Source organism: Polyodon spathula, chromosome 2 (assembly GCF_017654505.1).
Source record: "Polyodon spathula isolate WHYD16114869_AA chromosome 2, ASM1765450v1, whole genome shotgun sequence".
Lineage (NCBI taxonomy): Eukaryota > Metazoa > Chordata > Actinopteri > Acipenseriformes > Polyodontidae > Polyodon > Polyodon spathula.
In genome coordinates this window covers 94,263,834-94,283,614 of record NC_054535.1, presented here as the reverse complement: position 1 = coordinate 94,283,614, position 19,781 = coordinate 94,263,834, and the positions used below count along the sequence as shown (strand labels likewise).

Genomic DNA, 19,781 nt, shown 5'->3' with positions numbered 1-19,781 from the left:
ATTTATGTATTAATTTGAACCAAACCCTTCATTTTTCTTGCATGTGAAACCTGTATTATGTTATATAATGTTCAACAAGAACCTCTAAATATAGTTACTCATTTGAAAAAAAAAATGTTTGCGCCGTGTTGACATGTTCTCATTGCTACAACACTTGTGCCCCTCATTATAGGCCTGTTGCTGTGTTTGACATTTGGAAGTATCAGATGGCGTGATCTGATATCTTTAGCAGTTTTGAAGCCATTTTCTTCTCATTGGATCACCAGAATTTGCTACAGTATATAATGCAGTGGAAAACATATTGCCACACAAACTAATTGTTTCTTTTTTCTCTCTCCTTTTTACACAGGAAAGAGACATCTCTGCTGTGCCATTTCGGGGAGCAAAATATGGAATGTGTCCAGCTGACAGCGCACAAAACAAACTGTACTGACGTGATGAAAACCGCCAGTTAGCAGCTCTTTTACCCCTTGAACACTACAGAGTGACTTTGTTAAATTGTGGGGTGGGAAGAAGTAAAAAAAACAAAAAAAAAACAAACAAAAAAAAATTTGTTTACACAAATTCTGTTTTTTATAAACTTCAAGCATTTTTTTTAATTGCATTGCACTCCTAAAATAATCCAGGATGGATATGGAAAACTACTTGTGGTTGCTGATCCTGGGTTTCGTCATTGCCTTTGTGTTGGCCTTTTCTGTCGGTGCCAATGATGTGGCCAATTCATTTGGGACAGCCGTGGGCTCTGGGGTGGTGACTCTGCGGCAGGCCTGCATCCTGGCTTCAATATTCGAGACCCTCGGCTCGGTGCTGCTCGGGGCCAAGGTGGGAGAAACCATACGAAAGGGCATCATAGACGTCAACCTCTATAACAACAGTGTGGACGCGCTGATGGCCGGGGAGGTCAGCGCCATGGCTGGTAAGTAGTAGTCTTTCATTCATTCAGTATTTAAAAGTGTCGCATTGTTATTTTAGTAATGTTTACCACAAATGCAATACTTTACTTTTCTCAAATCCCGGTTTACAGACAACTACACTGTATTTAAATTTTGTAGGAAAGGAAATCCTATCATTTTAAATTAATAAATTAGAGAAAGTGCTGCTGGAAGCTTGGGATCAGATGATAACTCGATTGATTTCCAGCAGCCTCTGGAATGTTTCGATCGATGTGTCAACAATGTATCAATAACAAGATAATCGAACCTAAAGCATGAGGTACAACTGAAAAATAGCTAACTAAGAACAGGTGTACTGAATAACTGGTGTAGACTGTACTTGTAAAAAATATGTAAATGGAAGTGGGTACCATTCTAATGAACAATGTCATTATTTAAATCTATTGCTGTGAAGTTAATTCGAATGGACTCCAGTAACTTCAATTGACAGCACAGAAGATTATCTTTATAGAACTGGTTGCTTACACATTGCATGCAACAGTTTTCCCATCTACGTGGCCTGTGGTAGGATAGCACACTTGTGTTCTATTTTTTTTGTGCTTTTTTGCCACTGGTAACCATTCATGTTTAAACATACGGGTGTTAGACTGTAGTGTAGGAACTGCATTTTTTTTTTTCCTTCTAATACACAATACAGTTTTCTCCTGCGTCTCCAGAACTGCTGCAATGCAGGGATTACACCATTTGGAATAACAATGTGCCTCATTCTCATACCCTGAGTGTGGTATTTTTATTATTGTCAGAAGAGATTTTAATTGTAAAAACAGAAATGTCACATGCAGTATAGAAATCACACAGAGGAAGTCATTAAAAAGATCACTTGCTAAATGGAAACTGGATTCTGTTTTCCCTGATGGTTAGTGCACCATACTATAGATGCTGTCGGTTTTAAACCCTGTGTCCTGTAATTATCTCTTATTATGTCTCCAATAAATAGACACACGTACGGGTTTGTAGGGTAACTGCTACTGATTTTCTAGCAGCTGTGAACGTTGCCTCCATGGTTGCTTTCTACACACAATTGTGCATTCATTCCCCAACACTAACCTATTTGCCACACTTGCAATAAAGTATCGATTTCCCTACTGTACCCATGGTGTTCTTTGGCCTGCTGTAGAACTGTAGAATGAGTTCTAACACACAGACTGAACTGTATGAAATTGACAGGAACAAATCCATTTGCATTGGGAAGGAAATCTGTGTAGGCGAGGATAAGAAAACACAGCAAAGCTTTGGGTTAAACTTTTAATAAAGAGTAAACTGCAAGGTGGTGTTAATTAAACATATCTTCACCTCACCTGGAAGCTTTGAACAGACAATTCTCAACTAACTTCTCAAAGTAACTGTGGAGCAGCTAGCCACAGTGCTGACTGTAACCACAAACTAAGTAGCTTTTCCTTTCTTCATGATGCTTTCTAAAAGGAGAATGGTTTGGCTCACATAAAATCAGAAGCTACATAGGCAGGGAAGCGGGAGCCAAGTCGTTACATACGATCATAAACTTGAAGTTGCCAAACTCATCTGACATTCGAAACGTGACTGCAGGCCAGGCAGTCGAGAAGGGGATAAGCTTTGAAACCAGAGCCAGAAAGTTGCAGCGCAGCAAAGGGAGGCATTTTGACCCGCATGTACTGTAGTGCAGAGGTGACAGCGCAGGAAAGTCTAACCATTTATGAAGCATAAACATTAACATTAGTTCCATTGTAAAGAAGAACCAAAGTTTTAAACCCTGCAAACTTGGATAAATCCCAATACAGACCTATTGAATATTTGCCCACAACCCTTTACATCAGACAATATGGCAACTGAGTAGAACTATCCTGGAGTTAGGTGAATGAATAACTGCAGCAGAACTGGAAAAACATTCATGCAGCTATGGCAAAATATTAATAAACCATTGGTTTATTACAATGCCTGTTAGATGAATATGTGAGCACAAGTCTGGGTGTGCCATAGTTTAGAACTTTTTAAAGGGATAGAGTGATATTTAAGTACCTAGACACACACTTGTGCTCTTTTAGTTCATCCTCTGCTCTTCTCCCACCATTATGCCGCTATTTTGAGCATCATGATATTAATAGTTTGTAGGGCTGGAAATGCATATGAAAGTTACATTCAGGCTGGGATTACATTTTAGTTGTAGCAACACTTCATATATACCGGTATACAGTATAACCCACTTAGTGTATACTTGCCTAAGTATTTCATTCCAAAATCCAACACCGTTAGCAGTGCTTCATCATTAAATGTACCCCATTTAAGAAAAATCTAATGTTCCACATTCCACATGTTGCTACAGCTGTTTACATAACGTACATCGAATTTCTTTTCATTAACATCCTGACAACTGGTTATATTTAACTTCTAAAGTCAGTTTCAAAGCTCTTTTCAAAATGGCTGCTCTAGTGTAAAGCGTTATCAATCTTAATGTTTGCCAATATTCTGACTTTTACTAATTTTATGTATACATATATAATATCTATATATATTATATGAGAGACACACACACATTAACTTTATTTGGTACTGTGACGGGTGTGCAACGGGTCGGAGCTGTGATCGATCCTCCCGATCGCTGGTGGCGTTGCATAAAACGGGACGAAACCGGCGAAAAGATAAAGGTCGAACCGTCTGGGAATTCCAGAAAGATCGCTCGCTCCGCCCGAACGCGGAAGTCCGCGGCCGCCGCGCCACGTACCTCAATCGGAGTTACTATGTACGTCGATTGGGTACAGCGGCGACCGGGGCCGAGGCTAAGGGCGGGGTCGAACAGTATTTAAAGGACGGTACGATATAAGCTCGGTTGGTCAGTCCTGGGAACAGCAAAAGGAGACGTGTTGCTGAATTGATTATTGTGTATAATAGCGTGTTGTGTTTCAGAGACTGGAGACGGCACTTCAGAGTGTTACCTGGAAGAACGACCGGGACCTCGCCGCTAAAATCCTACTCAGGACCGGGAGCCCCCTAGAGACCAGCGCAGGAGCGCTAGTGAAACTTATAACTATTTGTTTTAATCTCTTATTGTGTGCGGGACTTCGTTAGTTGTACATTTTTATTTTGCACCTCCTCCTTTATCATTGTTGATATAGGTGGGGGAATTTATTTATTTTTAATTTATTTATTTCATTATTTTTGTTCTACTTTCTTTTTGATTGAAGTACTGGTCGGTGGCCATTTTTACGACCAGATTTAATAAAACCCTGCTGCGGGGAGAACTAAGTTACGCCTCCCGTGTATTTTTTTTGCCAGTCCCATTTACGTCACCATTTGACTCGGCCCACTACCCTCTTACAGGTACATATAAGAGTAACGGTGCCATAAGTTCTTGCCTCAGTTCTTGTTGCTCTTGGTAACTTTTTTATTCTTTTATGCATTTATGCTTTCCATTTCTAATCCAAGAAGCCCTGGCTTGCATTTTCCACTTTGGGCAAATTCAAGGCAAATTGCCCACTCCACAGTAAATGTCCTCTGTGGGCAAGATGCCCATGTCATGCAGTCAGGCCCTTGGTCTTTGGTTATTCTTTACCTTTTTAATAGAGTTTCTGAACTTTTTTTTGCGTGATATTGTTTTTCGTCCAACGTTATCTGTTACGTGCTTGAGAAAGGAAGGTTGTGTCTAAATTCCCCATAACGGACTGCAAAACAGTTACTTTGAAGAATGCATTGAAATACATTTTACTGAAGTAATCTCTTCAGAATGATGTTGGCTGCTTTCTTTAAATATATAATATATATATATATATATATATATATATATATATATATATATATATATATATCTTATATATATCAACATTTGTTTCATAACGATGGCGTTCCATGCAAAGTTCAGTATCCCCTGAAGTAGGAGTTTAGTTCAGATAAAGTAATTGTTTAAATCTCAGATAGAGTGCATATCAAACTATTAAATCACTTTAATACTTTTAATAGGATGCAAACCCTCTGTTTTTTAAACTGTGATGCATACTGTTTTTAGAGCTAGAATGATTCTGTATATCCATGCTAGCGTGAGAATGTACCATCCTGAGATATTTATAAAAAATATTAATCAAATTCCACTCTTCTAGCCAATTGATATTATTAGTTATTGTCATCCCATGCTCCTATTTCTTCACTGAGTTGATAGCTTTTGGAAGAGTGCATGAGGTCTGAACTAACTTAGGTTAAAGATCAACTGGTTTCTCCAGCCCAGGGTAATTGATTCCAGCTAAATTCAAGCAAATTAGACCATTGTGACTCTCTTATGTGTTTGATGCTTCTGTCAATGTGTTGAGTATCAAGTGTATCAAGTCTGCATACACACTGTACTGTCTAACCTTGGTCTCCCGTGTCTCTCATTGGACAGGCTCTGCAGTGTGGCAGCTCATTGCTTCCTTCTTGAAGCTGCCCGTTTCCGGCACGCACTGTATTGTGGGAGCCACCATTGGTTTCTCGCTGGTTGCAATTGGTACCCAAGGTGTTCAGTGGATGCAGCTGGTCAAGATTGGTAATTGACATTTCTTTTTATGTGTGAAAGTATGTGGAATAACTGTGTTGACTGGCAAATCCTTTTTTTTTTTTTTTTTTGGCAAGACGATACCTTTTTTTAGTGTTTCTTTTTACTTTTATTGCATACCTTTCACCTGACCTTGTTTCCCCAGTTTTTAGATTAACTATATATTTAATAATTAATGTCACTAAACATTGAATGTTTCTTGTAATGCTGCATGAGTTTTGGGTTTTGTGTGTTTCGCTTTATGATTATATATATATATGTATATATATATATATATATATATATTATTCAGTACCAATTCTCTCATATTACTGAATTACAAATGGTGACATTGGTTTTATGTTGGGAAATATTTTTTAAAATATTTTTAAGAAAAATAAAAAACTGAAATATCTTGCTTGCATAAGTATTCAACCCCTGTGCTGTGGAAGCTCCCAGTTTGCACCGATGAAAGAAATTGCCCTAACGAGGACACAATTACCTTACTATTGGCCTCCACCTGTGAACCATTAAAGTTGCTGTCACATTTTCTGGATAAAAACCCCACTGTTGAAGGATCATTGGTAAGGCTGTGAATCTGAAGGAAAATGAAGACCAAAGAGCATTCTACAGAATTTAGAGATAAAGTAATACAAATGCATAGATTAGGGAAAGGGTACAAAATAATATCCAAGTGTTTGGATATCCCAGTGAGCACAGTTGGATCTATAAGCAGGAAGTGGAAGCTGCATCACACCACCCAGGCACTGCCAAGAAAAGGCCATCCCTCAAAACTCAGCACTCAAACAAGAAGGAGACTTGTGAGAGAAGCCACAGAGAGGCCAACAATCACTTTGAAGGAGCTACAGAGTTCAGTGGCTGGGAGTGGAGTAATGGTGCACCAGTCAACCATATCAAGAGCTCTGCATAACACTGGCTTGTATGGGAGGGTGGCAAGAAAGAAGCCGTTACTCAAAAAGTACCATCTGAAAGCATGTCTGGAGTTTGCCAGAAAGCATGAGAGTGACCCAGCTGCGATGTGGGAAAAGGTTTTGTGGTCAGATGAGACCAAGATAGAGCTTTTTGGCCAAAACTCAAAGCGCTATGTGTGGCGCAAACCTAACACTGCCCATGCCAAGACACACCATCCCTACAGTGAAGTATGGTGGTGGCAGCATCATGCTGTGGGGATGCTTCTCATCAGCAGGGACTGGGCATCTTGTTACAATTGAAGGAAGAATGGATGGAGCAAAATACAGGAAAATACTGCAAGAGAATCTGCTTCAGTCCGCTAAAAAACTGAAGCTTGGGAGGAAATTCACCTTTCAGCAGGACAATGATCCCAAGCACAAGGCCAAAGCAACATTGGAGTGGCTCAAGAACAAAAAGGTGAATGTCCTACAGTGGCCCAGTCAAAGTCCTGATCTCAGTCCCATTGAGAATCTGTGGCACTATTTGAAAATTATGGTCCACAAGTGTCGTCCAACCAACCTGAACAACCTGGAGCAAATCTGCCAAGAAGAATGGGCCAAAATCACTGTGACACTGTGTGCAAAGCTGGTACTTACTTACCCCAAAAGACTTTAAGCTGTTATTGCAGCGAAAGGTGGCTCTACCAAATATTAATGTGTGGGGGTTGAATACTTATGCAAGCAAGATATTTCAGTTTTTTATTTTTCTTAAAAATATTTCCCAACATAAAACCAATGTCCCCTTACAATAATTGATTTTGAGTTTAAGTGTTTTAAAATAAAATATCGAACAGAACGAAATTTCAATGTACCATTTGTAATTCAGTAATATGAGAGAATTGGTAAGGGGTCTGAATACTTTTGCAAGGCACTGTATATGTGTGTGTGAGTATGTTTATATATATATATATATATATATATATATATATATGTGTGTGTAATTAATTTTTTGTCAGTAGTTCAACATATTGCTGTTTCTTTATTGAGCATTTTTGTGTTTATTCATCCAGTTGCCTCTTGGTTCATTTCTCCTCTGCTGTCTGGTCTGATGTCTGGGTTCCTCTTTCTCCTCATCAGATTTTTCATCTTAAACAAAGTAAGTCCTCTTGTTCATTGGAAATCCTGAGAACCACAGGGTCTCCTCAATAGAGATACTGTTGTGTGTGTGTATGTGTGATATTATTGGATTATTTCATTTGAATTATTCATTTTAATGCATTCTCCTCTAGGAATTGTGTGTGTGTGTGTGTGTGTGTGTGTGTGTGTGTGTGTGTGTGTGTGTGTGTGTGTGTGTGTGTGTGTGTGTGTGTGTGTGTGTGTGTGTGTGTGTGTGTGTGTGTGTGTGTGTGTGTGTGTGTGTGTGTGTGTGTGTGTGTGTGTGTATATATAGCATTTTTTTATTGTTTTTTGTAAAGAGTTTGTCTCCTACTATCGTTTAGTAATGTTTGCCGACAGACTGTTTTCTGCTTCTAGCTGCATTCATACCCTTGATTCAGTCTGAATGCTACTGTGTCACCAGTAACACTGAAATATTGAGCACAACTTTACTTTTGTTCTTTAGAACAATCACATTTGTTTTTTGTTTGATTACAGAATTGAGGGTTTGAAATGAATAGTATAGTATTGAATACTAATTTGATCCATTCTGGGTTTCACCAAAAACTGGAACCACCAATAAGTAACAAGCTCAGGTGTGCCTAAGTAGGCTTTTAATCAGGTTCTCAAAGTCTGTAATCCTCCAGGATTTCTAGGCCTCACAAATAATTAATTGATTTAAGAACTGGAAGGAGGTTCAGTTACAGGCGAGTATGTAGGGTATAGGTGTAACAAATACCAGGAGACTTCTGGACCTCAGACTGGAATTGTGCACGCCTGTATTTTGCACAGGATAATCCACAGTGACTGCACCTTAGAGCCTCTAATGTTCTTTATTTTTATCTCCCTTGTCTAGGATGACCCAGTGCCCAATGGCCTCCGTGCGCTTCCTATATTCTATGCTGCTACTATAGGGATTAACACCTTCTCAATCATGTACACAGGAGCTCCACGTAAGTACACTCTGTCTGCATGGCTTAGTTCTTTAACAATTTGCTGCCCCCACTGTTTTCCTAAAGCTGCTTTTTGAAAAGGGTTTGTTTAAGTTGAAATGACAAAGGTCTGGTTGGTACAAAGTAAACAAACTTAAGACTTGGGAAGGCTAGAAAACTACTTACACACGTAAGTCGCTCTTTTCAACTTTTTAATGAGTAGGAGATTTGGAAATTTCCATTGGTTTCTTTTTGTTTTACAGCCCTAAGCTGATTCCTGCAAACAATACAAATACATCTGGGCGTTTTTACTTTTGTACCCATAGTTGTAATTAAAGCTGCTCTATTTTCTTTCATTAAGTACAGCCATCAGAAAAGCTGCTGGAATATTCAGCAGGGAAGTACATCCCTTTATAAATCTATCAACTGGCCGTAGCGGTACTCTGTCTGAATTAAATGAGTTAAGACTATTTGAACTTTTCTTCTTTTGCTTCCATATAGTACTGGGACTGGAGTTACTTCCTGTATGGGCAATAGCTCTGATAACATTAGCTGGCTCGCTAGTGTGTGCTGCTTTAGTGTGGTTTGTGGTATGTCCCTGGTTGAGAAGAAAGCTTACGAGTAAGTATCTCCCACGTTGTTGACGCTCAGCAGTTCACAGTGGATACTGGAAGTAAAGCTATGATCTTACCTTTTTAAATTATCATTCACAAGCTCAATAGTTTTAAGATTGAGTGTTAAAGGTTAAGGATGAGGTTGGTTTTATGGATTTCTTCCATCTGACTAATGTTTTACCCCATTTTTTATTATGTAATTTCTCATTCTAAGCTTGTGGGAAAGGTTTTTAAATATATCGTTACATTTATTTGTATATTCAACATGTATACACAGCTCTATGGTGTACATCCTGTTCAGCTGTAAAATTTTAGGTGGGAGGTAGAAGCTGTCAAGCCACCACAGTTTTCTTTAAAAAGCCTTTTTTTTTTTTTTTTTTTTTTTTTTTTTTTTTTAGGTCAACAGAAGGCGGCAAACTCCCTGTCAAGGATATTGGACGAGAGTCTTGACAAGATCCAGGATGAGGATGCCCCAGTATTCAAGGAGTTGCCGGGGGCGAAGGGGACAGATGAGTGTGTGCTCCCTCTCACCAGCAGGGTCACTGAGGAGTCGGGGGAACCAGAACCTCTGGCCAATGGGAACTCTATCTTCCCGAACGGAAGGGTATATGGTATGTAGAGCAGGGTACTCTTGTTCTTTTGTTTTTAAACTCTGTCCTCGGCGTCTCCAGCTCCCGTTACAGTTTAAAACTGAATATTTCAAAAATGTTTTTTCATGATATATGCCAAATAAATGCATCGTTTTCACACACAAGACTACCATTTGAGCTGGAGGATGCTTGCAGAGTATTTTAATTTAGTAAAACTAGTTTTATTTTTGGCAATAGATATCGGGTACATAGTTCATCTAATATACTGTATGTAATTGAATTGGTATGCTTGAGTTTTTGTAAAGTCTTTAACTATGTTAAAAAAAGAATCTCTCTCTGTCTGCCTGCCAGGGAGGGCATCCTCCATGACCAATGGCAGCTTGAAGTCGCCCATCTCAAATGGCTCCTTCAGCTTCGATGGACACATGCGCAGTGACGGGCATGTCTATCACACTGTACACAAGGACTCTGGTCTGTACAAAGACCTGCTGCACAAAATCCACATGGGGAGGATGGACGACGACCACACGGCCCCTTCTGCTGACAACAATTACCGGCTGCTGCGGCGCAACAACAGCTACACCTGCTACACGGCGGCTATCTGTGGCCTGCCTGTGCAAAATGCCTTCCGGCCAGTCGAGCCAGTGGCTCCAGAGGACAGTGAAAAGCTTGTTGGAGACACTGTGTCCTACTCCAAGAAGCGCATCCGCTACGACAGCTACTCCAGCTACTGCAATGCGGTGGCAGAGGCAGAGATTGAGGCGGAGGAGGGGGGTGTGGAAATGAAGCTGGTGGGTGACGCCATGAAGACCCCCCCGATGGTGCCCACAGAGGACCCAGCTGAGGAGGAGAAGGAGGAAAAAGACAAACCCCAGGTCTTCCTGCTCTTCCACTTCCTGCAGATCCTCACCGCCTGCTTCGGTTCATTCGCACATGGAGGCAACGATGTCAGGTAAAGCAACCATTCTCTTTTGCTTTTTGATAAAAACGTGTTGTGTTCCTTCCTTTTTATAATATAGATTTACAGAATAGGTTTTGGACATTTGTTCACTTCCTGAAATGTTTTCAGATGCTTGCCATTAGCCTCGGTTATTGGTATTGATTTCCTTTACCTCCGATATCCAGTTTTTCCAGTTTCTACTTTAACCAGGTGCCTTTGTGTTTAAAATGGTCATTACTGTATAAACGTAATGTTTGCTCAATCACAACAGTGCCCATGAGAGCAGAATTTAATAGGTTTGCCTACATACTTTTAAATAAAAAAAAAAAAAAAATTCTGAACCATGCAGTAATTCATTGGTATTTGTAGTAGAGGTATTTGTTCTTGCCTTCAGCTGCACTATTTCCTCTGCAGCAATGCCATTGGCCCCTTGGTTGCCCTGTGGATGATCTATGATCAGGGCGGCGTGATGCAAGAGGCTGCCACCCCTGTCTGGCTGCTCTTCTATGGAGGTGTGGGTATCTGCGCTGGCTTATGGGTTTGGGGTAGAAGGGTCATTCAGACCATGGGCAAGGACCTCACCCCAATCACCCCCTCCAGGTAAGTAACCCTCTTAGGGGAAACATGTTTTGGTGTGCTTGTGTTTGTATCATGATGATTGCAGACCTTAATAATTCCAATAGGCTGAAACGTCTTTTTATTTTATTTTATTTTATTTATTTATTTATTTATTTAGTATTTTATAGGCAAAGATCAAAATCTGGGCATTCTCCAAATGAAAGAAATATTTGAACTCTAACATTTCAGAGTTTGGTCTTGGCCTGTAAAGATATTTTTTTGAAATGGGGCTTGAATTAAAGTTTGAACATACAGTACCGATGTCATTTGGACTTGTGAATATTGTATACATTTGTTTTGTGTAAGCTTTATTTGAAATGTTTTTAGATCCTCCAGTTGTGTAATTGTTCAATCAAAATTAACATAATTTAATTTAAAGGAAAAAAAAAAAATAACTATACTTCCATACAAAATAAGGGTACATCACATTGGTAACTTTAATTGGAGGATTGACATGGTCAATGCCAGTGCAAGATTTATATGACTTGCCTGTCCTTCCCGTGCGTGAGGTTGCATTATAGCATGTCCCATCTTAACTGTTTGTTCTACAAAGCGACCAGCATTGTTTTGTATGCAGATACAATTTGAAAAATTGTAATGATAAATGGGTCATTCTATTTGTTCCCTCCCCATACACTGTATGTTATGCCATTTATCATAAAAAGTTACATAAAAAACATCTGAAGGACCTTCTCCAAATATTTTATGTTAGCTGGAAATAACTGATAGATAGGGCAACAGCAGATAAATTCACCTGAAATTCAAGCCCTCATTCTTTTTTGCAAACTATTTGTTTATAAGGATCTCATCCATAAAGCTATTTTGCCATATACAAAACAAAGACATTTAATACTGCACAATTGTGTAGCTCTTATAATGCTACTGGGTGGCTGATGCAAAAGAACATATAAGTGCCTCATTTTCATATTGACATTGAAGACTTTTGAACATGACCCACAACAAAATAAAAACATGAAATGATAATTTTTGGACAATATATCTATTTTAATAACTGTTTTAAAAAATATTGTGGTTCCCTTACAATCTCAAAATGTCTACCATTACGAGTTGGGAAATGACCCATAATTTGTGCGTCCAGTGCTTGGGGGCTGTAACAGGATGGCGTGTGTGAGTGACGTCAGACCAGGAGAAGGAACCAGAATAAAATAAACAAAGAGGTGGAGTTTGGTAAAGCTCAGCATTTAATAATGAAACAGACAGAAAATAAAAGGTTGTAAAGACAAACAAAACAGGACACGGCACTGGCAGCCAAAACAGAGTAAACAAAACGAACTATACAGACAAACACGGTGAGTTACTATTATAGTTACTATTGCCTCCATCTCCAATCCCGTTCTCCACTCACTGAACACACAACCTGAGTGAGTGAAAACATGCAGCTTTTATGCAGCTGTACCGAGACTCTATTGCTAATCAATCATTCAATTGGAGTCGCGGTACAACTGCACGTGAATTAATAAAGTGCAATTCCCCATGCTCGCATATTATTACATTTTACCTGCACCTGAGGTGCTGTGCAATCCTCGTGCCTAAATACAAATATACATTTTAAACAACTTGTGTTCAACAGACCCATTTACATCCCGTGTTCCAGTGACTATATGCCATCAGTAACACACAACACGCAGCATATAACAATGAAATACACACAGAGGCGTGTCCCTCTGGTGGGGTTCTAGCCACACTGAACCCTGTGGCCAAGCAGAGCTGACGACTTGGCAGGCATCCTTGGGCGATGCGGAGCGGCTGGCAACCCCAGGTGATGCGGAGCGGCGGGCATCCTTGGACGAAGACGTGAAGGGAGTCAGGACAAGCTGGGGTGTGGATTTTGGCCCTCTTCTCGGCCACTGCGGCCGGGCGGTTCTTCCCAGTGCTTCCCTCAGCAGCCTATGCAAGGGATGCTGAGGACCGCCAGCATCTAGTCCTGGTCCTTCCAGCTCCTGCTCCTCTCCCCCTGATGGTGATGGAGGTGGCGGAAGCAGACGACTGACTCATCTGTGGCCAGTTGCGGGAGCAAGCAGTGTCTCACACGGCTCTAGTGACAGAGCATCTTATATCATACTGAACCTGGAGAAGAGCTGCCTGCAGCCGGTGCAAATGACGGTTTTCCTGGGAATCTGGCTGGATTCCCGCTCCATGCTCACTTCCCTGTCGACTGACAGGGTAAGCACATTGCAAGCCTGTCTGTCCCTTTTTAGTCAGTGCAGGTGGTACTGTGCCCACGGTTGCTAGGTCTGCTGGCTGCAGCCTCCTCTGTCCTCCTTCTCGGTCTCCTCCATATGTGCCCCTTGCAGGCATAGCTCAAGTAGTTCATCCAGCTCGAGATATACACCGCCGACTGACAGTGTCTGGTTCGTGCTGGCGTGCCCTGAGCTGGTGGAAGAATCCTTGCCACCTCAGCGAGGGAGTAATTATGGGTGTAATATACTGGAGAGAGGTGCTGACCACGGATGCCTCCGACTTTGTTTGGGAGATGGTTTGGAACGGTAGGGGGAACCGTGGGGTCTGAACTGGCAGGTGGCAGTCTGCCCACACCTTCTGTGGGGTCCAGAGTCCTTGATGCAGCTTGCCCTCTTGTGCAGCAGCTTTCCAGTTAGGCTCACGCCAGGGCAAGGCTTGTGGCCTCTTTGGCTCACTGCGACAGCTTGGGTATACATTTCCCAACTCGTAATGGTTGACATTTTCGAGATTGAAAGGGAACGTTAGGTTACTTACCGTAACCCTGGTTCCCTGAAAAAGAAATGTCAACCATTAAATTTGCGAGGTCTCTAGCTCGCCTTCGTTGCCATATTGAATCAAATGGCGAAGGTTGCTGTGTGACATAGTGTCTTGTTCCTCAATGCAACAGACACGTGGTCACACCGGGCCTATCAGGCAGCTTTTTAAATATGTGCTCAGGTCATGTGACACAAGGGTCATTTCCCAACTCATAATGGTTGACATTTCTTGTTCAGGGAACCAGGGTTAAGGTAAATAGCCTAATGTTTTCATTCCACAAAGAGAGACTTTCTAGAACTGATTGGTAATGGTTATATTTCTTATCACGTCAACCTACACTGGAACTGCATGTAATAAGTTACTTACAACACATCTTTGTGGTCCATCGAATAACCACAGTATTAATAAAGGTACTGTACTGATCCCCGATTTCCTCAAATCGGGGACTTCCCTACATATGTATTCCGATATGTTCTCCTGTCTGTAATATACCAGGACATCAGATCATTTGTAAGGGTTTCCAATGCGTATCAAATGATATCTTTGAAAATCATGTGTTTGTAATGGACCATAAAGGTTATTTCGTGATACTTTACAATTGAACATCTTTTACAGCAGGCTTGGTGCAAGTACTGTACCTATTTCATGGGTTTTATGTAGATGCCATAGTAAGATATGGCATTAGAATTGGAAGTGCAGTAGTTGATGGTGTGGTTCAGCTGTCTCTAAACCAAGCTAATCTGATCTAGATTTGTTGTGGAGCCATTTAGTTTATTTATATTGTATTTTATTGTGTGAAGCAACACAGCTGTTAAATTGACTTTTGTTTTCATTTTCTTTTCTAATTTACTCTTATCATTACTGCACTTTTAAAAACTATTGTAATGAATGCAGAAAATCAATTATATATAATTTTTAATTCATTGTACAGTTGTGGTCAAAAGTTTACATACCCCAATGGAAATTGTATAATTTCCAGAAATTTCTCAAACAAATTATAGAAAAAATCTTTTGTAGCAAAAGTTGTGCTTTTGTTTGAGTAAAAAGTTACAAGAAATAGATGTTTTGCAAAACTCCAACCATGCTAATTCAAAAATGTTCATACCCTGACAAGAAAAATTTAAATAACTAATAGCTAGTCGAAGCACCTTTAACAATAATAACCTCTTTTAAATGATTAGGGTATTTGTCAGTGAGCTTCAGTGATCTGATTGTCTTCAGATAGCTGTTCACTTTTTCCTATATTGACTTATTGGTAATGACGGCAATCATCCTATGCCTAACCCTTTTATACTATAAGAATGTTCACCTACAATCCAGCATTTTCTAGACTTTTCTAGAATTAGGTTCTGCATTATCATATTTAAATTTCTAGCACCTTGTAGACAATACTATCATAGCATCAAACAGTATGAATACTTTTGAATTGGCATTGTTGGAGTTTTGCAAAAACATTGCTGAAATAAATAATTGTAGACATCTATTTCTTGTAGATTTTTTTTTTTTCCTCATCCACAAAAGCAAAACTTTTGCTACAAAAGATTTTTCCTAAAATGTGTTGTTTTGAGACATTTTTAGAAATTATAAATTTCCAGTGGGTATGTTAACTTTTGACTACAACGGTATACATACATACATACATACATACATACATACAACAAATATCAAAACAGGGCTGGAGAAAAGCTGTGGTGAGGAGATGCCTTTCTGCATGCTGATACTCTGAAAACAATAGCTGGAAAACAAGAGAGTGACTGTCAAGTATTGTTTCTTTGTGCTCCCCGCAGTGGATTCACTATTGAGCTGGCTTCAGCACTCACAGTTGTGTTTGCCTCCAATATTGGACTTCCTATCAGTACCACACACTGCAAGGTATGCCTCTGCCATGTGACTGCAGCCCCCTGCAGTCTGGCGTCCTCTGCTCTCAGCTGCTCAGATCAGTTCAAGTTGAGGTGACGGCACCCAGGGAAAGGCATGCAATGAACAGGAGGCAAGAATGAGGGGCAGCTTGTGCATTTGACCCTTGAGCACCAATTTAGCTTAAATCATCCATGCAGTGTAGGCTTTGCAGTACACCTGTCCTTTAAATATATATGACAGATTCCATTAGTACATGGTAAACGGCTACAATGACTAAACAACTTAGGCTCATATACTGTAGTGCTTTGTTGTACCAAGACATTTCAAGATACTTTACAAAAAAGTACCATATATTCTAGAATAGTTGTCACATTCAATTATGTTGTATTAAATCCCTTAGAGGGCTGTGTCAATAATTTTGACCCAGTTTACAGTACTTGCAGTATGTATAATTCTGGCATACCCAATGAAAGTAATCACATACATTTGTTTAAATAAATAATTTAAATTATACCTTACATATTAAGAGAATTTAGTGGAATGGAATTTAAATAAATCTACCAATATCAGATAACACAGATTTTAGCTTGGTTAGTACAAATAAGGCCCAAAACCAAAGTAACTAGCTTAATAAGTCTACAAATATGGAATAACATAATGACTCTACAGTACAGCATTATAAAATAGCAAATTCGTTGGCAATGAGTAGCCTAAAGAGTGTGTTTTCCCTTCAAGGTAGTAGTGCAGTAGAGTAAACTTGTGTGTGTCTCAGAGCTGCATTTCTTTGTTGGGCTGGTTCATTTCATGAAGGACTGATCTGAAGCAGCCACCAAGAGCCAGGAAACTGACACTGGTATCATCATAACATCATCCATTCAGCCACCCCTCCCCTGCTACTCCCTGCATGTTGCGCTATATGGGATACCTTTCACCTTCCTCACCTCATCATTGTTTTATTTGTTTTGTTTAATTTCTTTACAGTGGATTTTCCATTGAAGTAATGAGTGCTCTAAGTGTGCTTGTTGCCTCAAATGTGGGCCTCCCAATAAGCTCCACTCATTGCAAGGTATTGGCGTGTGCAGTGATAATGGCAATCAAGCAGAGCTGCAAAAAAAAAAAAAAAAAAAAAAAAAAAATTATACACCAAATAAAATGAATGCAGAATTGCCAATTATTGCATTTTGCCTTGTCTGTATAGAGAAACATCCACCCACTTTAGAAAGAGAACAACTAAAAAGAGATGTTTTCATTTTGAGAGAAGTTTAGTTAATCCGTGCAGTGTAATGCAGTGCCTCGCTTTCGTGCAACTTTAAGAACTTGGTATACACTACAGTGTGTACAGTACTGTATTCCACTAATGTATCTATTCTTTCCTGGTTCATTTGCTAGCATTGTGTTTTTATAACATGCATGTGCAAATTAGCAAGTTTAGAAATTAAAGACATTTTGTCTATTCACAAGGCTTTTATTTTTCATATAGCAGGAGCTTTCTTCAGAATGTGGCAATTTAATGTTTCTGCCAACTTCCTTTAAGCTTGAGTCTGAGAAACCTAGAATGATATTTTTTAGAATTGTGGGTTGTGAGGCAAAATGCAATATCAGTGCAACGATTTCTATCAATTATAGCTGAATTAAATAAGAATAACCAAAATGGAATGACTTCCTTTTTTTTTTTCCTCCTCATTCCCTTGATTTTAAACCACCTTTTTGCATCTAAGTGCATAATATGATTTCCTTAACATAGAAAACTAGCACCTGATTTTTGTTATTGTGTTGCAAGTTTATGATTAAGCCAATACCTTATAATGGCATTTATTTTAATGAACTAAACGGGAGCTGATCTAAATACTGCCACACTAATATTTCTAAACCTGATTTTACAGTATTTCTGTAGGAAGTAGTAATTAATGGATTACTCAGTAATAAATCAGTCATGATTTAAAAAAATAAATAAAAAATGCAGGAATCATTTGCTTTGACCTGCCTCTGTTTAGTTCATTAATAGACCTCAGTGTCAGTTATACTATTTTTATTGATTGGCTTTATCATACTTTGCTTTTATAATACAAGAACACACATTTTCCCTGTACATTTTTACAAGTAGATGTTCCATGCCATGATTTATCCAGTCCTTTTTTTAGCATCATTTTGATTTTGGCAAAATGCTCATACTAAATATGTGTGCACGTTTTTGTGCATAAGTGTGGCTTTCCATTTTTGTCATTTATTTTTAGTGAACTGCACCCAGTGTACTGTGTAAGCATCTACATGGAGTTCTTGTGTGGTTTCTGTGTTGCCCCACGCAAGCTTTATTTTATTTGAGTAGCCAGTGACAGAAACAGAGAGAACTCTGGAGTGTGGTTTATAAATTACTGTATGCTTTAGTTTGTAGTCCAGCTAACTAACTAAAGTAGAGAAGATTTGAGCATTTTAAATATGTTTTAAATTGCCATCTTGGAACCAAATTATAGAAGCCTTGTAAGATAACCTAGTAAATGTCGCCCTGTCCTTCACCACCTCTTTAGATATCATTGGCAAAATTGGCTACAATTAAATTGAAAGTCATCAACACAAGCTTATATTTCATAAGAGTTCATGTTAATGCAGGCATTTTGGCCACAATTCTTGGAAAAAGATGTACCTGTAGCACCATTAATGAAGTGGGCCAAAAAAAAAAAAACTTGGATAAATCATGGCTCGTGGTATCAGGTGATGTTCACCCCACTGCCACTCGGAATGTATATTTATGCACTCAGACTTTTGTATATTTTCTAATGTGTATATATATTTTTTCTTGGACGCATGTCCAGGTGGGCTCAGTAGTTGCAGTGGGATGGATCCGGTCAAAGAAAGCTGTGGACTGGCATCTGTTCAGGAATATCTTCCTGGCCTGGTTTGTGACGGTTCCAGTGGCAGGGCTCTTTAGTGCTGCTTGCATGGCCCTCTTCATGTATGGCATTCTTCCATTCGTCTGAATGTCACACCAAGGGAGAAGACAGAATAAGCCCGTAACAGGCTGGAGTTCATATGGGCGAAGATGGAGGTGTGGGTATGGGATGGGACGTTCTCGGGATTGTTCAGAAATTTATTCTACTTTACTTTTTTCTTTTTTTTTTAAGAAAAAAGAGCAAAAGTACCTAAAGCAGACATGCTTTTTCATCCACCACATCTAACCTATACATAACACTATCTGTGTCATTTTTGGTGGCATGTGGTATAACATGTATGTGGTGCAGTATATATTAAATAATATATATATATATATATATATATATATATATATATATATATATATATATATATATATAATATATATATATATAAATATAGTATTGATTTGATAATCACTATTATGTGAAAGTACTTCAAACACCATATTGAAAGTTGTGGGTAATATTGCAGAGGATGGAATATATATATATATATATATATATATATAGATATATATGTTATATATATATATATATATATATATATATATATATATATTTTAAACAACAACACATAATTTACATATTGTATCATTTGAGTGGCAATTTTTTGTACTGAATCTCGTTTTAAACAAAAGGTACTCATTTACCAACACTGCCATATTGGGAGGGGGAGAGGGTTGGGGTGTATGGCTATCCAATAATATCGCCATAAACAAAGTTCATGCTTACAAAAAAGTTTTTCATAATGATAACTTCATGTATATTTTACGATGGACTGGACATTTGATATTGTAGTATAATGTAATTTGTACTGTAAATACTTTCTAAACAAGATAAAGCATTGGTTATTTTCTTTTATTGTTATTGAGGGTACATTACCCTCAAACCCATTTTAGATAAGCAAGAATCGAATGTACCAAAGATAGAGGAATATCAATTATGACAGTATTCACAATTTATAGTCATTGGTTATTTACTTTGCATATAGAGATATGTTGTTGTTTTCACAAATAGGCCACAACCATGCAATTTAACACTGTCATTATGATTTAGAGTTCAATC

General features: G+C 38.9%; 1 protein-coding gene across 9 annotated transcripts in view; it reads left to right on the top strand.

Annotated features, from left to right (window-relative positions):
• The window catches only part of LOC121304079 (sodium-dependent phosphate transporter 2-like), a 100,956-nt gene extending 81,935 nt beyond the window's left edge, over window positions 1–19,021 (top strand). For 7 of the 9 annotated variants that reach the window (XM_041235087.1, XM_041235049.1, XM_041235069.1 and 4 more), the window contains exons 2-11: window positions 350–916; window positions 5,299–5,439; window positions 7,409–7,494; window positions 8,350–8,446; window positions 8,927–9,046; window positions 9,438–9,650; window positions 9,981–10,581; window positions 10,984–11,169; window positions 15,714–15,798; window positions 18,597–19,021. In XM_041235087.1, the coding sequence (XP_041091021.1) occupies window positions 628–916; window positions 5,299–5,439; window positions 7,409–7,494; window positions 8,350–8,446; window positions 8,927–9,046; window positions 9,438–9,650; window positions 9,981–10,581; window positions 10,984–11,169; window positions 15,714–15,798; window positions 18,597–18,761 (1,983 nt within the window). In that variant the 5' untranslated portion in view covers window positions 350–627 and the 3' untranslated portion in view covers window positions 18,762–19,021. Of the gene's footprint in view, window positions 1–349; window positions 917–5,298; window positions 5,440–7,408; window positions 7,495–8,349; window positions 8,447–8,926; window positions 9,047–9,437; window positions 9,651–9,980; window positions 10,582–10,983; window positions 11,170–15,713; window positions 15,799–16,767; window positions 16,853–18,596 lie in introns of all 9 variants that reach the window. The other 2 variants (XM_041235058.1, XM_041235092.1) reach the window with 2 other exon arrangements.
• The last annotated feature ends 760 nt before the right edge of the window (window positions 19,022–19,781 follow it).